General features: G+C 45.4%; 1 protein-coding gene across 1 annotated transcript in view; it reads right to left on the bottom strand.

The window, feature by feature from the left end:
* Positions 1-27,140, bottom strand: part of PEPD (peptidase D) — a 182,132-nt gene that overhangs the window by 46,784 nt on the left and 108,208 nt on the right. The window contains exons 10-11 of the mRNA XM_056862584.1: positions 13,438-13,506; positions 1,487-1,564 (exon numbers count right to left, since the gene is read on the bottom strand). Coding sequence (XP_056718562.1) covers positions 1,487-1,564; positions 13,438-13,506 — 147 coding nt within the window. The remainder of the gene's footprint in view (positions 1-1,486; positions 1,565-13,437; positions 13,507-27,140) is intronic.

Below are 27,140 nucleotides of genomic sequence, written 5' to 3'. Positions count from 1 at the left end.
GAAGCCAAACTTAGAAATCAAGTTCACAAATTCACAAAGTATAAGGAGGAAGAAATGGACTGCTGCTTGGGGGGGAGGAGACGGGCAGAGAGGCCGCTCACTGGATAGCATCAATTGCATAATATCGGGCTGACTCAGCTTTCCTCCTGCTCTATTTAAGTTCTGGGCATGCGCAGCAGTACAACCCAAAGGGCATTTGTCCTTGGCTTTTAGCCTGAGTGTCTTCAAGACAGAGAGCTCACAGTCAAGGATGACATTTATCTCTTGTTAGTGGTGCAGGAAGGCTGAGCAACGGGGAGTAAAGGGGGCCTCCCTATTCACTGGCAGTCAACCTCTGAATACTAGTGCTGGGAGGCAGCGTCAGGCTTTGTCCACCATGCCCTGTTTGCTGGACCCCGCAGGGCAACTGGTCAGCTGCTGTGTAGGACAGGATACTAGACTAGGGGGACCACTGGTCTAATCCAGCCTGGTTCTTCTTGAGTTCTTATGTTCTAAATAAACTCCGGATGGCATTGAGATTTGCCAGAGGAGAAGAAGAAGAGGGAAAGGAAGAAGAGATGGTTTTAATAAGCCGACTCTCTCTCCCTTTTAAGGAGAATCAAACTGGCTTACATTCTCCTTCCCTTCCTCTCCCCACAACAGACACCTTGTGAGGTAGGTGAGGCTGAGAGAGCTCTAAGAGAGCTGTGACTAGCCCAAGGTCACCCAGCTGGCTTCATGTGTAGGAGTGGGGAAGCCAACCCAGTTCATCAGATTAGTGGCCGCCACTCATGTGGAGGAAGGGGAAATCAAACCTGGTTCTCCAGATTAGAGTCCACTGTTCTTAACCCCTACACCATGCTTGCTCTCTAATTCTAATGTTAGAATTTCCTGAAAATTCCCACTGGCCTCCTAAACACGTTAATAGTTTTCTGATATTTACCGTATTGGGTCACTGCTTTGCATTAATAATATGGCAGAAAAAATGCTAATGTAGTTCACACATGGTGGTCAGGGCAGGGTTGCCCACCTCCAGGTGGGGACCGGAGATCTCCCAGAATTACAAATGATCTCCAGGCTACAGAGATAAATTATCCTGGAGAAAATGGCAGCTTTGGAGGGTGGACTCTGTGGCATTAAACCCCACTGAGGTTTCTCCTCTTCCCAAACCCTATCCTCCCCAAGGCTTCACCCCCAAATCTCCAAGAATTTCCCAACCTGGAGTTGGCCATGCTAAGTCAGGGCTGTGAATGCCACAATTCAGTACAGAGAGAAACAATAAGAAATTTTGTATTGGGCACAGGATTCAGTTCTCTAAGAACCTTGGGATTTCATTTTTAAAAAGCAATAGCAAGCTTCTAGTTCTCATGTTTTTGCTTGGAAGCGAGCACTTTTCTTGGTCATGGATTGGGATTTCTTGGATACAGAAACAAATTGAAAAAATAAATATCACAGAATACATACAGCTTTGTGTGAGAAAGGATAAAGCCATGACGTTTGCACTCACCACATATCACCATCTTCAACTGTTTTGTCATTCGGCGCTCCAGCATGGCCGTAGTGCAAAACGGAGCTATTATTTCCACTGCAATAGAGAAACAAAATGTATCAGACAGGCTTTGGACTTTTACTGATCAATCTTTATTAAAAAAAAAAACAGCAGTCATAGACCAGCACAGCTCTTCACAATTTACCCCTGAAACCCTTAGTATTACACTCTACCCACAGGTTTATGCAAATAGTAAAAAAAAGTTATTTGCACAATTTGCAAACTATATATACTACCCATTACAATCATTGGCATACCGATGTTCTCAGCAGCATCTGACGGATTCTACAGGCCGCTGCACAAAACTTTGCGGTTCCTACTGTAACCTGTGGATTTTCATCTATAAGCAACATTTTAGTATACTCCAGACCTGAATGGCTGGGATGACAACTACGCCAGGGGGAGATAAACTCAGAACAAACCTCTTGGTATAGAGGACAGCACAGTAGAACGTGCTCCATTGTTTCAATTTCCTTTAAAGCAGAGGGAATTACCCTACCCTCCAAGGGAACCTTTCTATATCTCCCACCCAACACCACCGAGGGAAGAGCTTGGCATCTAGCAAGGGTGAATGTTTTCCTGGACTTTTACTGTAAATAGCATCATGCATGCAAAAGGTCAGGGCCTCTCATGTTTGACGTGATGCAGGGTGACTGTCAGATGGTTTGCCGAGCAGTTCAACTCGCTTCCAAAAGGTCTCGAGAGTTTTCCTTGGCTCCAAGTCAGGACACCCCGGCACCGTGCTTAACTGTGTCAGCTCCCCAGGTGAGAGGCCGGTGCAGTGGTTAGTTTCAGACTAAGATCTGGGAGACCCAGGTTCGAACCCCCACTCTGCCGTGGAAGGTTGCTGGGGCCAGTCACACACACTTAGCCTAACCGTTGTGGGGATAAAACTGGGGGACAGGAGAACAACATAAGCTTGTTTGGGTCCCCACTAGGGAGAAAGGCGAGGCATAAGTGAATTAAATACATAAAATAACTTGTGCAACTAAAGTGAATGGGAAAGATGTGCTCATCTCAAAAGGAAGAGAACTCTTATAAGACCCCCCCCCCACACACACACACACATACACACAAATGTTACACACAACAAGATTTTTATTACTGGACATAGCTGTAACTTGTATATGAATTTAAGCCACACACACCCTCCATTTTTTATGGTATACTGGGGGGGGGGGGACCTACTGTTGCATTTGAGTAAATACACTATTGGTAGTGTAGCTGGTCATTTCATTTACTCATTTATTCAGGCAACTTCTTAACTGCTTTTCTACCCAAGAGGAGCTCAAAGTAGAGTGCAATGAAAATGATACAAAACAACCCTGATAAAACCGTCCAAGAAATAAACATTATTTTGGCTTTAGAAGTTATTATTATTTTGAGATTTATTCCCTGCTTTTCTCCCCATTGGGAACTCAAAACAGCTTCCAACATCTTTCTCCTCTCCTCCGTTTTATCCTTACAACATTGCCCCGTGAGGTAGGTTGGGCTGAGACAGAGTGACTAGTCCCAGGTCACCCGCGGGTCGCTCAGATCTAGTCTAACTGCTGCGCCGTGCTCGGTCTCTCCCAGTTGGGACCCAACCGCTTAATAATGGATCTTCTGGTCTGAAGAAAGAGAAAGCGGAGAAATGGGTCTGACTTGGAACGTTTCTGATGCCTCCTCTCCTTGGGAAAACTGCTTCAAAGGACGTTTCGAGCAACCCGCCTACCCCCTTTGGCATTTTGTGCAGCGCATTCAAGGGAAGGCGCACGGCCCCTTCCTGAGACAACTCTTCTGTGCCGTGCTGGGAATCCTGTAGGGCAGAATCCTCAACAGAACACCTGCCATACATGATTTATCTCCTCCCCCGTTCTCATTCTTGCGAAGCACGTAAAGGTGGCCAACTTTGACCAAAGCAGACGGGCAAACCCTTTCATTCCCAGAACCCCAAGGAAACCAGCTGAATCACGGGGACAGAAAGAGGAGGCGCACAGAGAGACTCGCTCCCCCATATCCGAGGACTCCTTTAATCCATTCAGTGACCTGTTTTGATTCCAGCTCCCTTTTGCTATTCCTTGAGGTCTATCCAATGTCCAATTAAGGGAGGCAGAAAACAAGCTCTGCGGATTTTCTTGTTGCTGTTCCATCTCAACTGTACCCTACCGCTTCCTCCATTTTAAAGCTGCTGCTACAGTAGGATTGCCAACCTCCAGGTACTAGCTGGAGATCTCTTGCTATTACAACTGATCTCCAGGCGATAGAGATCAGTTCACCTGGAGAAAATGGCTGCTTTGGCAATTGGACTCTATGGCATTGAAGCCCCTCCCCTCCCCAAACCCCTCCCTCCTCAGGCTCTGCCCCAAAAACATCCCACTGGTGGCGAAGAGGGACCTGGCAACCCTATGCTACAATGAGAGTAAAAATTGTATTGCCATGGCCAAACCCAACAAGCCTGGATTGGGAAGGTCTCCCTCATGCCACCTTTCTGAGCACTCCAACTTGGCTTCTCAATGATGGTCAAAAGTGTGAACAGGTTAATTGGATCAAGAAGGAAACTGAAGCAATTTGGACTGATCCTATACAGGCAGATACATTTGTTTCTTGTGTAAAATTGTGCAATATATGGGAGTGGGAACCAAGAATTTTTTTGAAGCACATCATTATGCTACGGACGTTTGTTCCACAACAGGTAACAAGAACAGGTAGCTACAAGTCAGGACTGGTCTATACACTCAGAGGTATGTGGTGGTATCCTGAGGTGCAGGCTATACTGAAGGTGAAGGGTGTGTGTGGATGTATGTGTGTGTGTGTGTGAGAGAGAGAGAGACAGACAGACAGAGAGGGAGACTGAATTTTGCAAGCTTCTGAACTTATTTTTATTTATTTATTTTTCAAATTTATATGTGACAAATGTGAAAAAAGAAATCCCTTCCATTAAGAAATTTGGATCTCAACAAGAAAGGTTCTAACCTAGGCCATACCAAACTCATTATCTTTCTACCTGCAGGGTGGTTATTTCATTCATTCATTTATTTTTATTTCACTTATACCTTGCCTTTCTCCCCTATGGGGATCCAAAGAGGTTTACATCCATTTCCTCTCCTCCATTTTATCCTCACAACAATCCTGCGAGGTAGGGCTAGGCTGAGTGTGTGTGACTGGCCCAAGGTCACCCAGGCAGTTTTCAATGGCAGAACAGGGATTCAAACCTGGGTCCAGTATCCCCACCGCTACACCACGCTGGCTCTCTTACTGATGTTCTAAGCCATCTTCCCGGTCACAGAATGCTCATGGCGGACGCGGTTGTGGTCTTGAGTTATTATTGGGCCTCTCCTCTTGGTGACATGACCTCTTCTAAATTAAAGCGTGATGGAGAGAGGGGAGGGAGGGTGAGCGAAAATCTTCCCTTGCAAAGGTTCACAAAGTGGTGGCTGTGATGTTACCCTGGAGATGTGCACAATTGAGAAAAGTGATCTTGGCAGGTGAGAGCAACCTCAGCCTACCCTGGCTCATGGAGTACTCGACAAGGGTAAAACGCAAAAGAATTGTAATCCACTTGACGCTGTTAGAAGACCCAGAGAAGTCTAACTTTATGGGGGGTGGGAATTATGTTCTCTCTGTACTTCCCTCAAGAAGTACATACCAGTAAGTACTAACTCATAAAAGAACTAACCTGTAAGCATAGTTCGGGTAGATAAGGGAGAAAAGATCTGTCTAGCTAGCCAATACCCCCCACCCCCCTAAAAAGTCTCTTTGGCTTTGATGCTCTTCTGATTTTTGTGCAGGGTCCCCCTCCCCCCGTTTTAATTCTGTTACTCAGACTGCTGTTTTATAATTTTTTGTGAAAGCCACCTGTGACAGAAACAGGGTTAAAAGTAACCCTGAGGCCATTTATACAGGGTTGATTCTGCTCCTCCCTCAATGCTGATTTTTTTTAAATCCGACCTTTAAAATGACTATTCACGGTCCCGATGCGAGAGGAGAAAGTCAAACAAATTCCATGCCCCCCCACTCGCTTACTCCTTCATTCCTTTGTTTGCATAGCCATTAGCAAGAGTCGTTTGCATAGCTAAGCCACGGCTGGGATTCTGCATGCTTCCAGATGTGGGGGCAGAGCAAATGCAAAAGGTTGCATTAAAGGGGTTGTTAGGGAATGCGAAGCAGGTATGTGCCGGCTTTGCAGTGACATCTGGAATGATGGTTCAGCATGAAGAAATTAAAAATAAAATAAAATATGCGGGGCACTTCAGCCGTGAATGCGCTGCTAATTACCAAGCATAAACGGCCTGAGACTGAGGAACTCTGCAAGCCGATGCCTGCAGGCAGTGGGCAGAGTCTGGTGAGCTGACAGGAGTCTTCTTGGAGGGAGAGAGACGTTCTTGATCTTTTAGCTCTGAGCTCCCGAACTGTGCAGTTGTGTGTAGAGACATTTAGAACCTGTGTGTTCAAATATTACCCTAGTTTGTATAAACCAAACCTGAGTGGTGACAAGGGGAAGACTGTGGTAGAGAGAGAAAACCCTTTCTTCGGTCACTAAGTGGGAGGTGGCTCCTGAAATAGGGAGACTCCTGATTCAGTGTTTTAAGGGGAGAAAGATTTGTTTTCCACAGGAGGTGGGCAAATCTAAGGAGTGGGGAAGTTGTGGATAAACCTCCACCCTCTGGTACTCTTTGTGCTAGGGTAAACTGAGTCCACACTGAGTATTTTGAGTGCAATGAATATATTGAACAAAGTCGGAATATATTTACTGAATAGCCTGAAGAGACTACTGAGAACTAAGTACTGTGCTTGTAACCATTTAAGATTTGAACTGTTCAAATCCCAACCAACTAAGCTTTGTGCCTCTATTGAAGAAAAGCACTCAATCTATCTACCTCTCTGTAAATAATAAACTTCAATTTGTATTCATAATTATAAAATCAGCAACAGCCTCTAAGCCTCTCAATTTCATCTGGGGGGAGGAAAGGGAAGTGTTCTCCTCACACAAACCAAGGTGACAAGGTGTGGGGTTTAAGAAATATTTTTTAAAAAAACCTCACAGTTGTTGGGAACAGAAGAAAAATTTGTGAGGGTTCAAAAGGGAAGAAGGACCCTCGCACCACCCTTAACTGGAAAGGTGGAATGCAAGAATCTCTGAGGAAGCTCAGCCATCCTCCTCCTTGTCTGACACAAGGTGTAGTGGTTAAGAGGGGCAGACTCTAATCTGGAGAACTGGTTTTGATTCCCCACTCCTATGAACATAAGGAAAGGCCCTGCTGGATCAGACCAAGGCCCATCAAGTCCAGCAGTCTGTTCACACAGGGGCCAATAGGGTTGCCAGGTCCCTCTTCGCCACCGGTGGGAGGTTTTTGGGGCAGAGCCTAAGGAGGGGGGGGGACTTCAATGCCATAGAGTCTAATTGCCAAAGCGGCCAATTTCTCCAGGTGAACTGATCACTAGCGGCTGGAGATCAGTTGTAATAGCAGGAGAACTTCAGCTATTACCTGGAGGTTGACAACCCTAGTGGCCAACCAGGTGACTCTAGGAAGCTCACAAACAGGGCGACTGCAGCAACATTATCCTGCCTGTGTTCCAGAGCACCTAATATAATAGGCATGCTCCTCTGGTCCTGGAGAGAATAGGTATGCATCATGACTAGAATCCATTTTTACTAGTAGCCATGAATAGCCCTCTCCTCCATGAACATGTCCACTCCCCTCATCCACATGAAGCCTGCTGGGTGACCTAGGGCCAGTCACAGTTCTCTCCAAACTCTCTCAGCCACACATACCTCACAAGGTGTCTGTTGTGGGGAGGAGAAGGGAAGGTCATTGTAAGCTGCTCTGAGACTCCTCAAAGGTAGAGAAAAAGCGGGGTATAAAAACCAACTTTTCTAAAAAGTCAAAGCTGGCTTTTTCCGAGACCGAACGCACTGCCTTCGGATTACAAACCTTCCTTTCTTCCAGCTGCATTGATTCTCACGGCTTTCCCACCCTGATGCAAATGCCACTTAGGCAATTACTGATTAGAAATTGGAAAATGAAGGGAAAATTAAAAAATGCCAGCCGGTATTACAAGTTAGATTTCCAGTGGGACACTGCTAAAAATGGGACGGACGGCTGGCAATCCCGCCTCGCTGCATACAAACGAGGACTGTAATATAGTCGTTGCAATTATCCAGCTAGAATTTTAATTGCGCAATTATGGCATTGTAAACTGTTTTCAGACCGATTACATCAGTGCAGAAGAAAAATAAATTATCTCTGCCGTTAAGCCGCTATCCTTGGGGCATGGCTGCCTCCTTGTCAACTACACCCCAATCTTTCTTGACGCCTGCACCAGAATACAGGATCTTAATTGTGGTTCTTTTAAAAAAATGTATGGAATACTAAAGGTAAGTAAGACGCACACATTCTGAAACAGAGGATAATATGTTCATTGAAGGGGGATACAGCAAAATTACTCATTCACTGGAGGTGAATTACTCGAAGGGAGGGACTTTCAACATTTTACAATGTTATCTTGATGTAGGGGAACCGAGTATCTTCATCTGTTGGAAGCTCTAGGGCGCATAGCAGTTCTTTCCAGCATTTTGGAGCCCTCGCTGCTGGCAGACCGGCCTCATCGCTAGTAAGACGGTTCCTCTCTCAGAGGTCCTCATTACCTGCTACTTGCCAGAGACCAAGCTTGCCCTAGCAGCAGAGTTACAAAAGCATTTTCATCTATGCCCTACAGACATCACAACCCAACCCCACTCAGAGGACATGACCGAGAACACTTGGGCCAAAAACGTCTAGCATTCAGCCAGGAGTCAACTCCAATACCAGGCTGGCTGTCAGACATCTGTGAACGATTCAAGTCAATTTGAAAAATGCATACCAAATATTTTTGGGAGTTGCACAGAATGGTAGGGGAAGGGATAAACAAACAGACAAATCCCATGCCCCATAGTTCAACAGTACAGCATTGCAGAGTCCTGGGGCTAGTGGAGTAGCTCCTTGCTTACACAGCCCTGAACATCCACCGTGTTGCACTACAGTACAATGCTGGTATGAACTCTGAACCAATGAGAGATGGGGAAATTTGGAGTTGTGGGATGCGCACTTCCCGAACATGAATCCCCTGACGCTAATTTCACTCCCCTGTACCAGGAACCTAACCAATGTCAGAGGCTCCACTCTCGTTGCAGCTTTACAGGGTCCTTAACAGGGGCCGTGGCTCAGTGGTAGAGCATCTGCTTGGCATGCAGAAGGTTCCCAGGTTCAATCCCCAGCATCTCCAGTTAAAGGGACTAGGCAAGTAGGTGATGTGAAAGACCTCTGCCTGAGACCCCAGAGAGCTGCTGCCGGTCTGAGTAGACAATACTAACTTTGATGGACCAAGGGTCTGATTCAGTATAAGGCAGCTTCATGTGTTCATGTGTTCCCTCCAATCTTTTTTATTATTATTATCATAACAACAGAGTAATGCTTAAGATGTAAACTGATCTCTGAAGTAAGCGTAAAATGTGTGGATGGAATCTTACTTAATTAATCCCTCCAATCTTAATTAATTCCTCCCCTGCTTCCCGCCTCACAGCGGTAAAATCCCTTAAAAGTTTAAGAGGCTCTCAGACCAGTGGAAGTCAGAGGATGTGTATCTCTTGGCATGCAACTCCTGACCCTCAACTCCTCCTCCAGCAGATTATAAACATTTAGAGGTTACTGAAGCCAATTCCCCCCCTTCCTGTACCCTCTCCTTAAATAAGTTTGCCAACCTCCAGGTATTAGCTGGAGATCTCCTGCTATTACAACTGATCTCCAGCCGATAGAGATCGGTTCACCTGGAGAAAATGGCTGCTGTGGCAATTGGACTCTATGGCATTGAAGTCCCTCCCCTCCCCAAACCCCGCTCTCCCCAGGCTCCACCCCAAAAACCTCCTGCCAGTGACAAAGAGGGACCTGGGTACCCTACTGTCCCCTGTCCTTAAAGGATGCTCAACTGTCTTCATCATATTGCACCACTGTAGAAAGAAATGAGCCAGGCAGTCTTCATCAGGCTTTTGGGGTGGGGGGTGGGGGGACAGCATGCATGCTTATCTTTTTAACAAATTTTAAACTAGGATTATTTATTTATTTTTGCCATACCCAGGGAGTCCCCTGAGCGTGGACAATCTTCTCCCTTTCGTCTGCATGGTTTCATTTCTCCATCCTGGGACCATAAACTTTGCTATTAATAGGAACAATTCTCGCATAAGAGTCCTGGGCACCAGGACAACACACAGACAATTAAGTTAATAAGCAACTGCCCTCAAGAGAGAAATGCAAACCTCACAAATATTTTTTAAAAGCACATTTAGGTATTCCCCAAGTAATCAGAATGCTGAAAAGCTTTCTGCGAAGCTCCTGGACAAGACAGGTGGTAAGGACCATGTCTCGGCAGCTGAGCCTTTTAAAAAACACACACGCTTGGAGGAAAGAGGATGAGGCACCATGAGATGCTTGTGCAGAAGGAAGCAACTGCCAGAAACAGATGCCTTGCTATCCATTTGGTTTTTCATACACAAAGCCTTTCTCCTCACTGTGGCCATTTATCCATGGGAGTTTTGCCTTGGATTTGCCACTCTTTAGATGCACATTTCCCCCATCCAAATTCTCAAAACTCAACAATAAGCCCCCATGCAGAGTTCTGAGAATTTGCATGGGGAAAATGTGTATCTAGAGAGCGGCAAATCTAAGGCAAAACCTCCCAGGCATAAATAGCCTGTGTGCCCAATCCCCCCCCCCCACCAAAAAAAATTACATAACTGATTTGCACCAACAGGCAGCTGTACAGACGATAAATTAATAAGCCAATAACAGATTAAAATGTACGAAAGAAGTTGAGTGCTGGCAAGAGTGTCGTAGGGGGCCGTCACACTACAACTTGGGACAGCCAGGTTCAAATTCCCACTCTACCATGGAAGCTCAACTGGGTGACCTCAGGCCCCTCACTCTCTCTCGGCCTAGCCTACCTCACAGGGTTGTTGTGAGGATAAAATGGAGGAAGAGAAAAGCATAAGCCCTCAACAAACTTCAGTGCCACTACCCCTATCTCTATTCAGGGTATACCAAACGGGAATTATTCATCCTCCTACCCACAGACTAGAAAAAGATGCACCTGTGGACCATCATTCAGCTCACAATCTCTGATGCTGCAACAGTGGAATCAAAAGTAAGAAGTTATTCCTCCTACAAACGCATCCACGGTTGTGCCTTCATTTGCTCAGGGCCGCACCTTGGTGCCCCAATCTCACCCTTTGCTACTAGTAGCCTAGTAGGTCTCAAAGTTGCCTCAGTTTGACCTCTCCCTGCCAACAGCAGGCAGACCCCCCTGCCCCCCTGATAAGTTTGGCCTCATGTTTTCCTTGGCCCCTGCTTTCTTCACCTGTCCCCATGATATGTTTGGCCTCATGTTTTCCTTGGCCCCTGCTTTCTTCAGCTCAACCGCTCTCCTTCTTTCTCCACCTGCCTGCTTTTCAGCGCGTGGCCAACACTACTACACTTTCTTCCATCACCCTGATGCTCCACCCAGACTCCCCACTTGCGCAACATTCCAACTTCCTGCCAACGGCACACAGCCTCTCCTGCCGCTTGGCCTGGGTGAAGCTCTCCCTCTGTCCATGAGCTCCTCTTTCCCTTAAAACACCGTCTTCTCTCCATATCTTCTCCTCGGGTTTCTTTTCCCCTTGGATTCATAAGAACATAAGAAAGGCCATGCTGGATCAGGCCAAGGTCCAGCACATCCAGTATGTTCACATAGTGGCCAACCAGGTGCCTCTAGGAAGCCCACGAACAAGACAACTGCAGCAGCATTGTCCTGCCTGTGTTCTAAAGCACCTAATATAATAGGCATGGTCCTCTGATCCTGGAGAGAATAGGCATGCATCATGACTAGCATTCATTTTGACTAATAGCCATGAATAGCCCTCTCCTCCATGAACATGTCCACTCCCCTCTTAAAGCCTTCCAAGTTGGCAGCCATCACCACATCCTGGGGCAGGGAGCTCCACAATTTAACTATGCGTTAGGAATTTAACTATTCCTAAACCTCATCCAATGCCTGCTCTGCCTCCTTCCTTCAGCCCTCTCCCCACCTCTCTGCTCTTGGCCCTGAGCGTCCCACTACCCTAACCCCCAAGAAGCTCCATCTCTAAAAAATTTCGCCCAGCCAACCTGACAACTTCTTCTTCCCTTATGGAAGCTGTACTGTGCCCTCATCCTTAATTTCTGTTTTTCCAAACGGCTACAAAGACCGGCTAACTGGAAAAATCCAGAGAGGCATCCTGTTGTATTGCGAGGACGAATACGTTACAAACCCGCCCCGAAGTCTAAATCAATACTATGGAGAGAGAGAAAAACAAACAGTGGGCACAGAGCCAGAAGTTTCGGAATGAAGGAGAACACAAAAAAACACACAGAGTAAAAGAAATTTCAGCAGTGCTGTGAGCTTTGCGAAGGAGTGGGGAACCGCTATATTAGCAGGAAAAGCAGAAGGTGTAACAAATAGGTTTACTGTAGGAAGAAAATCCTACAGTGAACGTCAAGATACCATGAAGCAGAACAAACCACTTCAAGTGTGACTCGGAAAGGACGGCCTTTGTCCAAAAAGAGTCTTCCTCACTCTTTTGCCTGCGAGGGAGCAGCCGAAGACGTCTGGGAGACGGGGCTGCTGGAAAGCTACGGAAGAGCAGGTTTATGGATAGCTTCCCCCCCTTCCACTCACACTAAATGACACTTTTTATAATCTTCTCAATCTGTGAATCTGCCCTAATGGCTCAGTCAGCTACTTGACTGTAAAATACCTTACTTTGACTCTTTTCATATTGACTTTTAAATTCCTCCATTTAATTTTGGGCGAGCTTTAAATTAAAGGAAGAAACCAGCATTGGCAGGTTTTCCACTGGGATGAGACGTCTTTCCTGTTCAACAGCTAAACAATTACAAAGCGCAAGAATTATGAAAAGAAAATCGATAAAATTCCCCCCAAAATAAAATTATTTGTCATGCAGGAGCTATGGGGAACTTGATGGCTTTCGATTCTCCTTTACTACAGTTGTAGAGGCGTGTGCGCTTATCCCTTGTGGGACACAGATAGTTTGCTACGACACAAGAACTACGAAACCGTAACAAAAAACGAGAGCGCAAAATGTAATCCTGTAATTGTTCTCTACATTCTGGAAAAAAACTGGGACACAACAACTTTGCATAATGATACAACAGCATAAATATGAATGACTCTCAAGAATGGAAGTCCTCCGACTTGTATTGTGGCATTCTGGGTTTGACCAAACAGGTACGGTATTTTTTAAAAATCGAGGAAAATATTCTTTAAAAAATACTGCAAAGACAGCATTGATAAGAGAGATCAATAACCACGAAGATCAGAAGCTGGTCTGCAAACACTGTTCAGTGAGAGAGGCGACAGGCCACCTCTTCCAGAGCTTGGCTTTGTATAATCCTCAGTGGTTTCAAAATGCAGCAAGCAGAGAGGGTGCAGAAGGCGTCCCGGTCATCTTTACTCTGCGCTTCTGCGATAACCGCTTATCCTTTCCAAAGCCTCTGTTCCAGTTTGGAAAGGCCTCCCGTCATGAATCTCAACACACGACTATACATGCACACACTTTCTCTCTCTCTCTTTTTTAAAGTTAAGCCCCGAGGGGTGCTTACATCCCTGTATGAAGACAGAAAGTTTGCATGCATGAAGCCCACATTATCCAAAAGAGCTATAGTTCCATGACAGATCCTATGCTCGGCATGTTCAAACACGCCAGGCTCAGCTCTTGCCCTCGTGAGTCAAACTGCGTCTCATTTCACGCAATGGCTTGATCTGGGCCAATTGCAGACAGTTTACGGAAAGTTTCCCAAACCCCGCTAAAAGCCTCATTCCAATGCTAGGCTGGTTATTTCTTTCACACGGAAGCTTACCTGCCACAGATGCACGTGTAGAAAACGTGCCGCATGCCCCCACGAGTGTAGCAATAGTGTTGGAAAAGGCTGAAGAGGGAAAAAAAAGGAAAACAGCAATTAATGGTTTTCACAGGACTGAACTCAAAGCAGCCCTCCCCTCCTAGCCTCGTCAAGACAGCCGCATGTTAAGACTCCTTCTCTGTGGCCCAGCTCAGGACATGAACCAAGATACACCCCCCCCCCACCTCGGTTTGGGAACTCAGCCTCATGCTGCTGGAAAATGAACCTGAAAAGCCAGACCTTCATGCTCATGAGAACAACAAAGAGAGTGCCCCCACCCCTGTCCTTTCAGGATTACCTGTCCTCTAGAGCCAAGTCACAATTTATGGAGGCTCAGAAAGCTGAACGCAGCAGCTAAAATTCTGGCACTTGCCAAACATGTCTTATTTTAAAAGTACAACTGGAATGCAGCGCATAAGCAAACTGCTCTGTGCATGGCACACAAACGGATCTCGAAAGAGGTCACCATCACACCAAGTGAGCGCTTATCCAAGGTCATCTCAAAGCAATATTTTTCAAGGGATGTGCATACTTTGACAAGTCACCAAATGCTAATTAAATTGAGCGAAAGGGGAAAGAAGAAGAAGAGTTGGTTTTTATATGCCGACTTTCTCTACCACTTAAGGAGGAATCAAACCAGCTTACAATCACCTTTCCTTCCCCTCCACACAACAGACACTCTGAGGTAGGCGGACTGAGAGAGCTCTAGGAGAGCTGTGATGAGCCCAAAGTCACCCAGCTGGCTTCATGTGGAGGAGCGGGGAAACCAACCCGGTTCACCAGATTAGCATCCGCCACTCATGTACCTGGGTCCTTTTTGGTCCTTCCTTTCTGATTGAGATGCAAATTGAGGAAGTAACAAAAAATGCTTTTCTTTCAATATCATTCAGGCGCTATCCTCTTTTTCCGGACTCAGATGATCAAGCCATAGCAATCCACCTACTGTAAACTGCCTCCCAACTGAACACACGATATATGGGGCAGCCCTTGAAGACAGCTCAGATATTCCAGCAAGCGCAAAATGCTACAATTCATCAAGTTATGTGGTGTAGTGATTAAGAGTGGTGGTTTGGAGTGGTGGACTCTGATTTGGAGAACCGGGTTTGGTTTCCCACTCCTCCACATGAGTGGTGGAGGCTAATCTGGTGAACTGGATTTGTTTCCCCACTCCTACACATGAAGCCAGCTGGGTAACCTTGAGCTAGTCACACTCTCTCAGCCCCACCTGCCTCACAGGTTGTCTGTTGTGGCAAATGGAAGGTGATGGTAAGCCAATTTGATTCTTCCTGAAGTGGTAGAGAAAGTCAGCATATAAAATCCGACTCCTCTTCTTCTTCTACTCAAAGTCACAAAACTATTACACTGGTACCAAATCAACTGCACTATGGTCATGAAGTTTTGCTTCCAAGGTTGCTTCAAGGCACTGGTTCTTACCTTAAAAAACCTTCATGCCCAGGAACCCACATGAAGTTATGCCTCTCCTAGCATCTGGCCCATATGCTGGCTAAGATGTTCTCAACACTCTTTCTTTATTTGGTTCTTCAACCAAGACAAGTCAGGCTAATGCAATCTCATCAGGTCTTGGATGCTAAGCTGGTTCGGCCCTGGTTAGTACTTGGATGGGAGACCGCCAAGGAAGTCCAGGGTTGCTAAGCAGAGGCAGGCAACGGCAAACAACCTCCGAACATCTCTTGCCTTGAAAACCCTACGAGATTGCCATAAGTCAGCTGTGACTTGACATTACCGGTACTCTCCACCAACCCCCAGGATAGCTTGTACATCCTCTGCAGAATGTTCTCTGCAGCCTGCTTTGAAATGGTGTACTGGAAGGTGTGTGATAATCACCATCTCTGATGCATTTTGAAAGGCCCACAAGACCATTTTGTTTAGAATGGTATATTTCCCAAGTGCAGATGCTTCTTCATGGTTGGATGTGATCCCTTCATATGGAAAAGAGACGTTTTGTCCCCTTGGGATAATTTCTCTGCGTTTAAGATGTGTTGTGTTGTAATTACATATATATGTCAGCCATATTGAACAGAAACTAGTAAGGAAACAGGGAATTTTTCTTAAACCAATAAACCACCCCCCGTCAAAAAAAGTAACCATGACCATATCTGCTCTGGCAAACGGGGAGGCAAGGATCATGTTTTCCAGAAAGTTGAGGGGCAGCTTGAAAGGGTAATTTAGTAACTGGCATGAATAGTTCTCTGAAGTTTTGGTATCATTATTTAAAAAACCCGAAAGACCTTCTTGAATACAGGCAATAAGGGGACAACAGACAGGTGCAGACTCCACAGGAAGGGAGGCGTATTTTAAGACCTGTCCCTCTGTCTCCAGGCGAAGTTAATCTTGCACAGTGGTCGAAGCGCCCTGCAGGGGGAGCCCTTCAGCCTTCCAAAAGAACTCCGGCTCCCCTCTCGCGTGATGGATGCTCTCTCATCAGACAAGGGCAGATGCACCCACACGACAATTAATACAGGATTAAGTGCTTTAAGAGCCAAGCACATATTACAGCCCCTTTCACTCTTTGTGAAATATGCTCTAATTACGATCCAATTCCCTTTAATACTAAAAGGATTGTCGGGGGGGGGGAGTGGGGGAGGGAGAACCTCATTTGTAGTAATATTAAAATCATTTCATTAACAGGGAGTGATAATGGAACCCATTCAGATTTCAGAGGCTTTCGCAAGCATGCTCCGTTGCAGCCGCTGCTCCGACGCAAGCTAATAGGAGAACACGCCAGGTATCGAGCCCGAGTAGACACACACATCTATTCAACAACTTAAAAATTGTGAGATGGAAGAAGGGACCATCAATTATGGACACATTTTACAGGTGATTGAATACTCCTTCCTTAAAAGTTTTTGAGGAATGCACACTTGTCTGGAATGGAAGGTACACGGTGTCCAGAGTATGGAATGGGTCCCAAGATGGCCCATTACGATCCTTTCAAACTCTAGAACGATAACCCATGAAGACCGAAGCCAGGGGTACAGAGCCTTAGCAACCTTACTAGCAATAAATCAATCTCCCAAATACAGAAACCTTGAAATAGGAATTAAAGTAACACAGAAATTCATCAGCAAAAAGGCAGAAGAGTAGGAACTATGAGCTACCAGAGGGATAAAAATATCATCACATATCTTCAGAAACGGACATTCTACTCTCTTTGACCAACTGCCAAAGTGCTCATGATTCAGACATGTTCCCTTACTTGAGAAACTAATTTCCATTACAGCTGATCAAGAACCCAAGCATACAGAGATCATAGTGACAGTAGTAACACTTCAGACCATATTGTTGAATTGCTGAAGCTGAAGGGTGAGAGATTCAAAACTGATAAAAGGAAGTATTTCTTCACACCATGCATAGTTAAAGTGTGGAACTCCCTGCCCCAGGATGTGGTGATGGCTGCCAACTTGGAAGGCTTGAAGAGGGGAGTGGACATGTTCATGGAGGAGAGGGCTATTCATGGCTACTAGTCAAAATGGCTACTAGTCATGATGCACACCTATTCTCTCCAGGATCAGAGGAGCATGCCTATTATATTAGGTGATGTGGAACACAGGCAGGATAATGCCGCTGCAGTCATCTTGTTTGTAGGCTTCCTAGAGGCACCTGGTTGGCCACTGTGTGAACAGACTGCAGATGATGAGAGAGAGGGCATCTTGGCCATCTTCTGGGCATGGAGTAGGGGGTCACTGGGGGTGTGCGGGGGGGGGGGAAGTAGTGAATTTCCTGCATTGTGCAGGGGGTTGGACTAGATGACCCTGGTGGTCCCTTCCAACTCTATGATTCTATGACTTGACTGGCCTTTGTCTGATCCAGCATGGCTTTTCTTATGTTCTTATGTTAATCCTGGAACAAGCCAAGTGTTTGTACTGAGTTGACTAGATTCTTGGACGAGGTGGGCTCCATGAGATGGACTTCCAAATCAACATACTTAGGACAGGCTGTATTAACCCTATAAACGTATTGCCAGATCATATTATGATTCTAGTTAATTTACAACACATACAGGGTGGACTCTAAAAGACCACTCCTCAAATTCCTCATCATATTGTGGGGGAAATCACCAAGTGAACTAAAGGGTAGTGCTGAAAAAGCATTACAATACAACAATGGAGAATCTGTCGCTTGAAGAAAAACAGTGACAATCCCACAGGGCACATTCAGCTCTGTGGACACACCCCAAGTACCTCCCTGGATTTCAGCCAGGAACTGGGAGAGATTGGGGAGGGGGGGATAAATTCTTATCACCAGACGTATTCATATTATTTTAAATGGTGGAGGTGGCAGACAATGTACACCCTTGCTTTGGAGACAGACCAAAAATCTCAGAGGTGATCACAGCTAGCAATCTGTCCAATACACCTCACTTGACATCTCAGCAAAGCACGGGGAATCTATTCGTACCAAGCACCCTGCCAAATTAATCTCTTCACAAGCATTTGGACCGACAGAGCAGCACTTCAAAAACATGAGACAGCACGATGTCCCGGCGCCTCATCTATAATGTTCTAAGTGGCCAGAAATCAATTAAGATAAAGGGCATCCAGTAAGACAAGGAACATCTGATTACCTTAACACTAATCATTTTTGCCAGACGTTTCGTGTTTACATGGACAACCGTGAAAATGTACTGACTGAAGACATCTTTGCGCAACACGATAATGTGAAAAGGAGAGACCTCTTTGCTGAGTAGGGCTTGTGGATTTTTGCTCACACCTCAGTAGCTCAGGACAGACATCACATTCTTGATCTCCTAACCACGGTCCGCTTTCAGAGCTAATTATAAATATGATACATGTGCACCAGTATTAATACTAGCCATTGTTTGCAACCAGGATTAGGAGTTAGCTTGCAACCCCTGTTATAGCTAACCATGGTTAGTGTTAACACTGGTTAAGACATAATGTTGCATCTTGCAACCCCTGGCTGTGGCTAGCCAAGGTTAGTGTTAACACTGGTGAAGACATGATGTTGAATCATGGTTAGCTCTGAAAAGGGGGAGGGGTTTCACAAATGAGAGGGAAGAGCACAAGCTGACATTATGGTCTCAATTTCCTAACCGTGGTTAGGCTATTAATAATGAGGTTATCTAAGTATAAACTTATGAGTTGGGTTCAGACTAAATTTTCTGTCAACAAGAGGTATAATTTCTGCTAATTCCCCCTTCCTGCTGCAGAACCCCTGGTTTGCCTCCATGCTATTCTGGAGGGTACCCTGCCCCCCAGGAGCAGCATTTCAGACAGATCAATGGGTTGCAGCCGAGAGGGGTCTGTTCCGCTAATGAAAGTGCCATACATTAGAAGAAAACTTAGTTGGGATCCAACCCTATGGGTCAGAAATTACAGAAACACTGTGATTTGGGCATGGAATCGGGAACATATGAACCTTGCCATCAAGGCATGGAATCGGGAACATATGAACCCCCCCCCCTTTCTTCCTAAAATGCACACACAAATTGGAAACATGTACACAATGGAACAAACCAACAAACAGCTTAATCAGAAAATGGACAGATGCAACCAGGAGAAAAAAAAAATGAAAGGCAGCGCTGGACGTTCATAAATCACAAGGAAAGTAACACTCATCTCCGTGATGTACATCATCCGTGATTTACAGAGAGCGAAACCAATTGCAACTTTCAGCTTAAGAGCAGGGGGAGTTAGTCAGGTGAAGCGTAATTAGCATTTTAATTGTATAATTGGGAATAGTAAATCATCCCTCCTATTCTAAGCTGCAAGTGAGGTCAACCCGCCAGCCACAAACACTTTCATCTCTTTTGACTGGCAGGCCGACCCTTCCAATTAGTCCTCTTCTGAGAGCACAGCGCGCAGTTATTCCCTTCCGAATTGGACAGTTTAGTTAGCAAAGCGGGTACATGGTGAGCAGCTGCACTGGGCGCTACAGTTGTCAGAAGGAGAGGCTCTTGGGATGTAGAAAGGACCCCAGATATTCACAGACATATATTAGTGTGAGGGGAGCCTCATGGTTCCTCAGAATTGACAGAGAAGGGGCCTATGAGTTTTGCAGAAGGTGGTTAAGGGGAGACATGACAGAGGTCTATAAAATTATGCATGGTTTGGAGAGAGTGGACAGGGAGAAGCTTTTCTTCCTCTCTCATAATACTTGTTTATCCATTAAACAGAGTTGCACTTACCTGTAACTGCTGTTCATTGACGTCTTTGGTGCAGACACACATGTGGACGAAAGTGGGGTGGAGGATGTGGGGCTGCACCGAAGACGGAAGATGAACTATAAAAGGCTAAGCCCCCTGCCATGGGGTAGGAGACGAGGGAATTGGTTTCAGATCCACTTGGGATCTGTCCTTCTCTCCACCTATAGGTGCACTTTATATGTGCGTTTTGAATGTTATCTGTAATGTCTTTCCTGAATATGCATTGCTTCCTTATTAAAGCTATTATGCTTAGTCTTCAGACTTCTCTGGTTCCGTTCTTAAATCATGTTCGGCTTGGAGACACCCAGTGTACTTCCACTACAGGGTCATCTGCTGAAGCTGGAGGGCGAGAGATTCAAAACTGATAAAAGGAGGCATTTCTTCACACAATGCATGGTTAAATTGTGGAACTCCCTGCCCCAAGGTGTGGTGATGGCTGCCAACTTGGAAGGGGTATTCATGGCTACTAGTTAAAATGGCTACTAGTTATGATGCATGCCTATTCTCTCCAGGATCAGAAGAGCATGCCCATTATATTAGGTGCTGTGGAACACAGGCAGGATGCTGCTGCAGTCGTCTTGTTTGTGGGCTTCCTAGAGGCCCCTGGTTGGCCACTGTGTGATCAGACTGCTGGACTTGATGGGCCTTGGTCTGATCCAGCAGGGCTTTTCTTATGTTCTTATGCATGAACACTGTCCAGGGCAAGGGTCCCCAACGTGGTACCTGTGGGTGCCATGGCACCGCCAACACCTTTTCTGGCACCCACCAAGTGTTTTTAGAAAGTGGGCCTGGCCAGGTGGGGCTTTTGCTCAGCAAGGTTTCTGATTGGCTATGCAGTTTTTTTTAAGTTGCCTTGGCAGCAGCTGACACCACAGAATAAGAATCTTCACCGTGTGACTGAAAGTAAGCTGCAGCAGCCATTTCGTGGCTAGCTCCGCCTCCCGAGGCAACCATTTTGTGGCTGCACCCACCATGCTGAATCGGAATTCCCAAGGTGCCTGCAGACTCAAAAAGTTGGGGACCTCTGGTGCAGAGCATAGCAGGTAATTATGGTTAAACAAAGCGACATCCAGGGTCTGGCTGTGGGTTAGGGTTGCCAGGTCCCTCTTCACCACCAATGGGAGGTTTTTTGGGCAGGGTTTTGGGAGGGGAGGGACGTCAATGCCATAGAGTCCAATTGCCAAAGCCACCATTTTCTCCAGGTGAACTGAACTCTATCGGCTGGAGATCAGTTGTAATAGCAGGAGATCTCCAGCTAGTACCTGGAGGTTGGCAACCCTACTGTGGCTAGCAGCACAACTGAAAGGGATCCAGCGGTCTACTGCTTGTCCTCCTTCCCCCAGGGACTGAAGGTGGAGAACAAGGTTTGGGTACATCCTACAGACCCAACCCTCCCCTTCAAGTTGCAAAGAGGACCTCTCCTTCTTGGCCTCAACAAAAACACTCCCCCCCCCCACTTTTGCCCAAGCTCAGTTTCCTCACCTTCAGGATCCATTAAGGGGCAAGGAAGAAAAATGGCCTTGGAGGTCACATTTTCACCTGTGGCTCCCCCCAAACAGCTGTTCACTTATTAGCATACATGAGCAGGGATGCAAAACTCTAACACGACGCCACAATTTCACACTCAATTTCACGTTCGATATGACAGCGAGCGTGAAGCTTCCGAACGGATGGCTCCGTTGCTTACAGTGTAATAATGCTGGATCTCAATTGGCATATCTGAAATTGAATTTGTATGTGTGTTTATTACTATTTATTAGCATCTAATTAATGAGGCCTAAATCCTTTCATGAGAAAATGATTCAATTGTATGTTAACTAATCCCTCTTTAATTACGATACTGCCAGATACTCATTTCTGGTTATGTATACATGTAAAGAAAGACTTTTATAGGCACCCATTCTTTTTAAATGTACATTATGAAAAGCCAATAATTAGCAGAACTCAAGGTTTCAATTATATTTTAATTACTGTTACACATAAAACATGCTTTAGTAGATATAGCACAATACATTCTCATTCTTTATTAACCACTAATAACTCCTTTCAGGGTGACAACCACCAAATCAAAGGCAGTTTTTAACATATGTTCTAGCACAGAGGAATACATTCCACCCATTCACTCATCTTTGGCCGCTTCTAGCTACCCCAGGGAGCATTCCCAAGCAGGTCTACTCAGAACACATGAAGCTGCCTTATACTGAATCAGACCCTTGGTCCATCCAAGTCAGTATTGTCTTCTCAGACCAGCAGCGGCTCTCCAGGGTCTCAGGCTGAGGTCTTTCACATCACCTACTTGCCTAGTCCTTTAACTGGAGATGCCAGGGATTGAACCTGGGACCTTCTGCATGCCAAGCAGATGCTCTACCACTGAGCCACGGCCTCTGCCCTAAGTACGTCCCATTTTATTCTGTGGGGCTTACTCCCAGGAAAACGTTCTTTGGATTTAGCCAATGATTCTAAGAGCCAAACTAGACAATACGATGTCCTCGAAAGACGCAAGGTGAGGCTGAGGTGACTTGGCTAAGGCCGCCTGGCATCTCCCCACCCTGTCCCCTTGGCAGGGGAAAAATTAAATGAGGATCTCCTATGTCAAAATGTTAATACGCAGGAAACTGTCCCACAGATACAACATTTCCCATTCTCATAAACATGGCAAAACAAAGCCGTGCTGGCTTGTATGCTCCAGGCAGATTGGGAGGGGGAAACGGGCCCTGGAAAAGGGCCCTGTCCTCCCCAGAGGATGGAGGGAGAGAGGGAGGAGGAACCAGCCAAACCAGCCCCACGACAGGGTCTGGCCTCCTTCACCACCCTGCATGGGGTCTGGCTGGGCTGCTGGGTTTGGGACTAGGGTTGCCAACCTCCAGGGACTAGCTGGAGACCTCCAAATTTCTTTTGAGTGATCATGATCCTAAAATTACGGCTACCGTGGCTGAATTTCTTACAGGAGTTCTTAAAGAACAAGAAAAGTTTTATTAACCCGACTTGTAACTTATATGTATGGAGGTATATTGTTGTTGTTTTTTATCTCTGTCTTTTGGTATGCCACTAAAGGTTAATGAAATGAAATGAAGCTGGAGACCTCCTGCTATTACAACTGCTCTCCAGCCGATACAGATCAGTTCCCCTGGAGAAAATGGCCGTTCTGGCCATTGGAGTCTATGGCATTGAAGTCCCTCCCCTCCCCAAACCCCGCCCTCCTCAGGCTCTGCCCCAAAATCCTCCCACCAGTGGCGAAGAGGGACCTGGCAACCCTATTTGGGACTGAAGCTCACAGCAGCAGCACTTGTTTGCGCCTGCCCTGCATGGTCTGCTCCTCACTTGGGGTTGATGTGTCCCCAGTGAGGGCACACCAGAACATTTCCTGGGAGCCTTAACAGCCAATCCCTTCCTCTGCAACTTCCCCATCTCTTCTTCTTTCCTCCTCTTCTTTCCAGGACAAAAATCTCCCCCCTTCAAAGTAAATACAAATCATCAAAGTAAATACAAATCATGGCCCTGGAGTTTGCAAACCTATTTGAAACCTAGGGTTTCGCACTAACCATCACTTTCTCTCAGCCTAACCCATAGGGCTGCTGGGAATAAAATGGGGGAAGGGGAACCTATACGTCACCCCTGAACTCCTTAGACGAAGGGCAGGATAAAAATAAAACAAGAATTTTCAGGGGGACATCTTTATAAAGGTAATAAGGATATATTATAACAAAATGGTCACGAAGGTGCTTTTAAAGAAGGAATGGGACTGAACTATACCTCTGAGTACAGTATGTACAGTTAGATTCGAGCCCAGTAGCACCTTAGAGACCAACATGTTTTTCAGGGCATAACTCTTGAAAGCTCATACCCTGAAAATCTTGTTTGGTCTCTAAAGTACTGCTGGACTCGAATCTAACTATTCTACTGCAGGCCAGCATGGCTACCCTCTCAAACCGTATCGTATATGTTCTCTGTTTGCTGTATGAATTATCGTATTCTGACTGCTTTGTTTCTATTTTTATGGCATATTATTTTCTGGGGATGTGGAATGGTATAGCCAGCATGGTGTGGTGGTTAAGAGTGGTGGTTCGTACAACGGCAGCGAGAGTTGTCCTCGCAAGGAGATGGAAACAAACGACCCTACCAGAAGTTGGCAAATGGAAAGAAAAGATGTTAGAATATGCAAACATGGCTAAAATGACTTATTTGATGAATTCAGACGACATGCAATATGCCGAGCAATTTAATGAGAAATGGTTACCATGGTATACCTATATGTCTTTAAATACTTAGACCTAGCTCTATTCCTTTCTTTTTCATGTGAGCAGATGTTCTTTATGTGTACAAGTACATTTACCTTAATAATGACCAGTCTTTAGAGAAATTGAAACTATGGTATATCTATATAAGTTATTTTATTTTATTTTCTCTCATGTTAGCGGCTGTCTAATATGTTTAAGGATATATTTGATTTATCTATTCGACTTTTTATAATTTCTTAATTAAGTAAGACAAGTTAGAAACTTCTTAACTGAGTAAGACCAGGATAGAAACCAATATATTGAATCAGTTCTAACAAGTTTGATCTCTGTTTTATGAGTGTACAATATCGATTGAGATAATACTGTCTATTGCAAACGGAAGTGAAACTTCCCTTCTTTCCCTTTTTTCCTTTTGTACCCTATAAAAATATAATAAAAACTTATTAAAAAAAAGAGTGGTGGTTCGGAGCAGTGGACTCTGATCTGGAGAACCGGGTTTGATTCCCCACTCCTCCACATGAGCAAGGCTCATCTGGAGAACTGGGTTGGTTTCCCCACACCTACACATAAGGCCAGCTGGATGACCTTGGGCTAGTCACAGCTCTGTCAGCCCCATCTACCTCACAGGGTGTCTGATGTGGGGAGGGGAAGGTGACTGTAAACTGGTTTGATTCTTCCGCAAGTGGCAGAGAAAGTCGGCATATAAAAACCAAATCTTCTTGTTGTGATCTCGTCTGATCTGGTAAGCTAAGCTTACTTAGTACTTGGAAGAGAGACCACCAAGGAAGATTTTGCAGAGGAAGGCAATGGCAAGCCACCTCTGCTTCTCACTTGCCTCAAAAGCCCCTTGCTGGGGTCACCATAACTTGACGGCATCTTATACACACACAATATCATTTTCTGCATTGTTTAACATATCGGGTCTAATGATCTGAACTTTACTTCAGACTGCTGTAAACCTCGGATTACATGGCTTACTAGATGCCTCATCCTACTGATCTCATTCACTTAGGGCGCTTTCACACATGCCAAATAATGCCTTTTCAATCCACTTTCAATGCACTTTACAGCTGGATTTTAGTGTGTGAAACGGCAAAATCCACTTGCAAATGATTGTTAAAGTGCATCGAAAGTGTACTGAAAGGGCATTATTCAGTATGTGTGAAAGTGCCCTTACACTGTATAACCCGCCTCAAACCTCAGCGAGAAAAGCACATTATAAAGTAAAACAAACAAATATACTAGACAGTAGATCTCCTCAGCTGGATCGGGATGAAAGGGAGCAGTCAGGCCTCTAACCACTTCAAGCACTGGATCTAGGGCGTCTTTAGAAACACAACTGCAAACACTGAACAATAATGCACAGAGGGTTCTGAAAAAACAAGCCTGGCCCACAAGAACCTCTCACCGCTCCTGGTAGAAATCTGTGGCGATGCCTCAAACATGACTTCCACCGTGAAGCAGCTTAAGAGGAGCAGCACCGATGCAACAAAATTACACGTGTGTGGAATCAAAAGAAATCTCTTCTTGCATGAAGAAGAAGAAGTTGGTTTTTATATGCCGACTTTCTCTACCACTTAAGTAAAAATCAAACCGGCTTACAATCACCTTCCCCTCCCCACAACAGACACCCTAGAGAAGATCTAGAGAAGAGTATAATGCTCTATATTCACCCTGTGAGGTAGGTGGGGCTAAGAGATTATGACTTTCCCAAGGTCACCCACCTGGCTTCATGGGTAGAAGTGCAGAATCAAACCTGGTTCACCAGATTAGCGTCCACCGCTCATGTGTAGGAGCGGGGAATCCAACCTGGTCCCCCAGATTGGCATCCACCACTCAAGTGGAAGAGTGGGGAATCAAACCCAGATCTCCAGATCAGAGTCCACAGCTCCAAACCACCACTCTTGACGACTACACCACGCTGCCATGCCACCTGTCCCAAAAGAATACTTTCCGACACCTTTGTCAATGTCTTGAAGGCCACTGCCGTTGACGCTCCCAACAAGAACATTTAACATCTACATTCTGTTTCCAAGGCAGACCCTCCTTCCCCAATAAAAGTAATGCCCAGAATGAAAACCACTGAGACTTTTTTTTCCAAAGTAATAATGTTCATTTTAACCTTGACGGGGGACTTAACTAATTTATGAGGTAATTTCGGTAATAACCATACATTAATTTTACATCTCCTTTTCTCCTGTTTGGATAGGTTTGGACCACAAGGAATTATGTAAAGTAAGACAATAGGCTGCTAGGGATTTCCAGTGAGTAATGCACTGTGTTTAAAATCTTTCAATCAAATTAATAACACACAGAGCTATCCGCTGTGTAATTGCTTCTAATATATTCAGATTCAGAAGTCAGCATTAATAGACTGTATAGATGGGTTTTTTTTTTCCTTCCGGAAAACTATACTGGTTAATTTCACATTCTTACCATAAATCCTGGTCCAATATAGCCCCTTAGCAACCTCTGGGTCACAATTAGAAATCAGAATTTCATGAGCACAGTCCTACTAATAATTTTATAATGTCATCCACCACAGAGACATCGAATTTTGAAGTTAGGAGATAAAATGTTTTTACAAAGTGAGAACAGAATGAGCCTTCTGGACTGAAGGGAAGCAGTGAAAGAAAAATGCTAATGCCCAAGAGAGCCAGTGTTATGTAGAGTGGTGGAGTGGGGAGACCCAGGTTCAAATCCCTGTTTAGACAGATATTTATTTATCTCACAAAATTTATACCCGGTCTTTCTGCCCTCACCCAGGCAGCTAACAGATCAAAAGCATAAACAATAAACACATATTTTTAAGAACCCATTAAAACCATACAAAAACACGTCATTAAAAGAGTTAAAACCAAGTTAACAGTTAAAACCAAATTAACACATACTAAAACATTAAAAAAAATCCGAAAAATAGGGCAGGAAGGAGGGATCACCCCCCTCTTCTTGCCATGAGACACTGATGCCAGGTGACTTGTCATGTGCTTTAAGCTCAGTGTATCCCATGTATCCCCGTGGCGCAGAGTGGTAAGCTGCAGTTCTGCAGTCCAAGCTCTGCTCACAACCTGAGCTCGATCCCGATGGAAGTCGGTTTCAGGTAGCCGGCTCAAGGTTGACTCAGCCTCCCATCCTTCCGAGGTTGGTAAAATGAGTACCCAGCTTGCTGGGGGTAAAGAGAAGATGACTGGGGAAGGCACTGGCAAACCACCCCGTAAACAAAGTCTGCCTAGGAA

Source organism: Euleptes europaea, chromosome 17, assembly GCF_029931775.1.
Source record: "Euleptes europaea isolate rEulEur1 chromosome 17, rEulEur1.hap1, whole genome shotgun sequence".
NCBI classification, from domain to species: Eukaryota; Metazoa; Chordata; class Lepidosauria; order Squamata; family Sphaerodactylidae; genus Euleptes; species Euleptes europaea.
The sequence above is the reverse complement of the archived record's forward strand: the minus strand, read 5'-3'. Positions and strand labels throughout refer to the sequence as shown.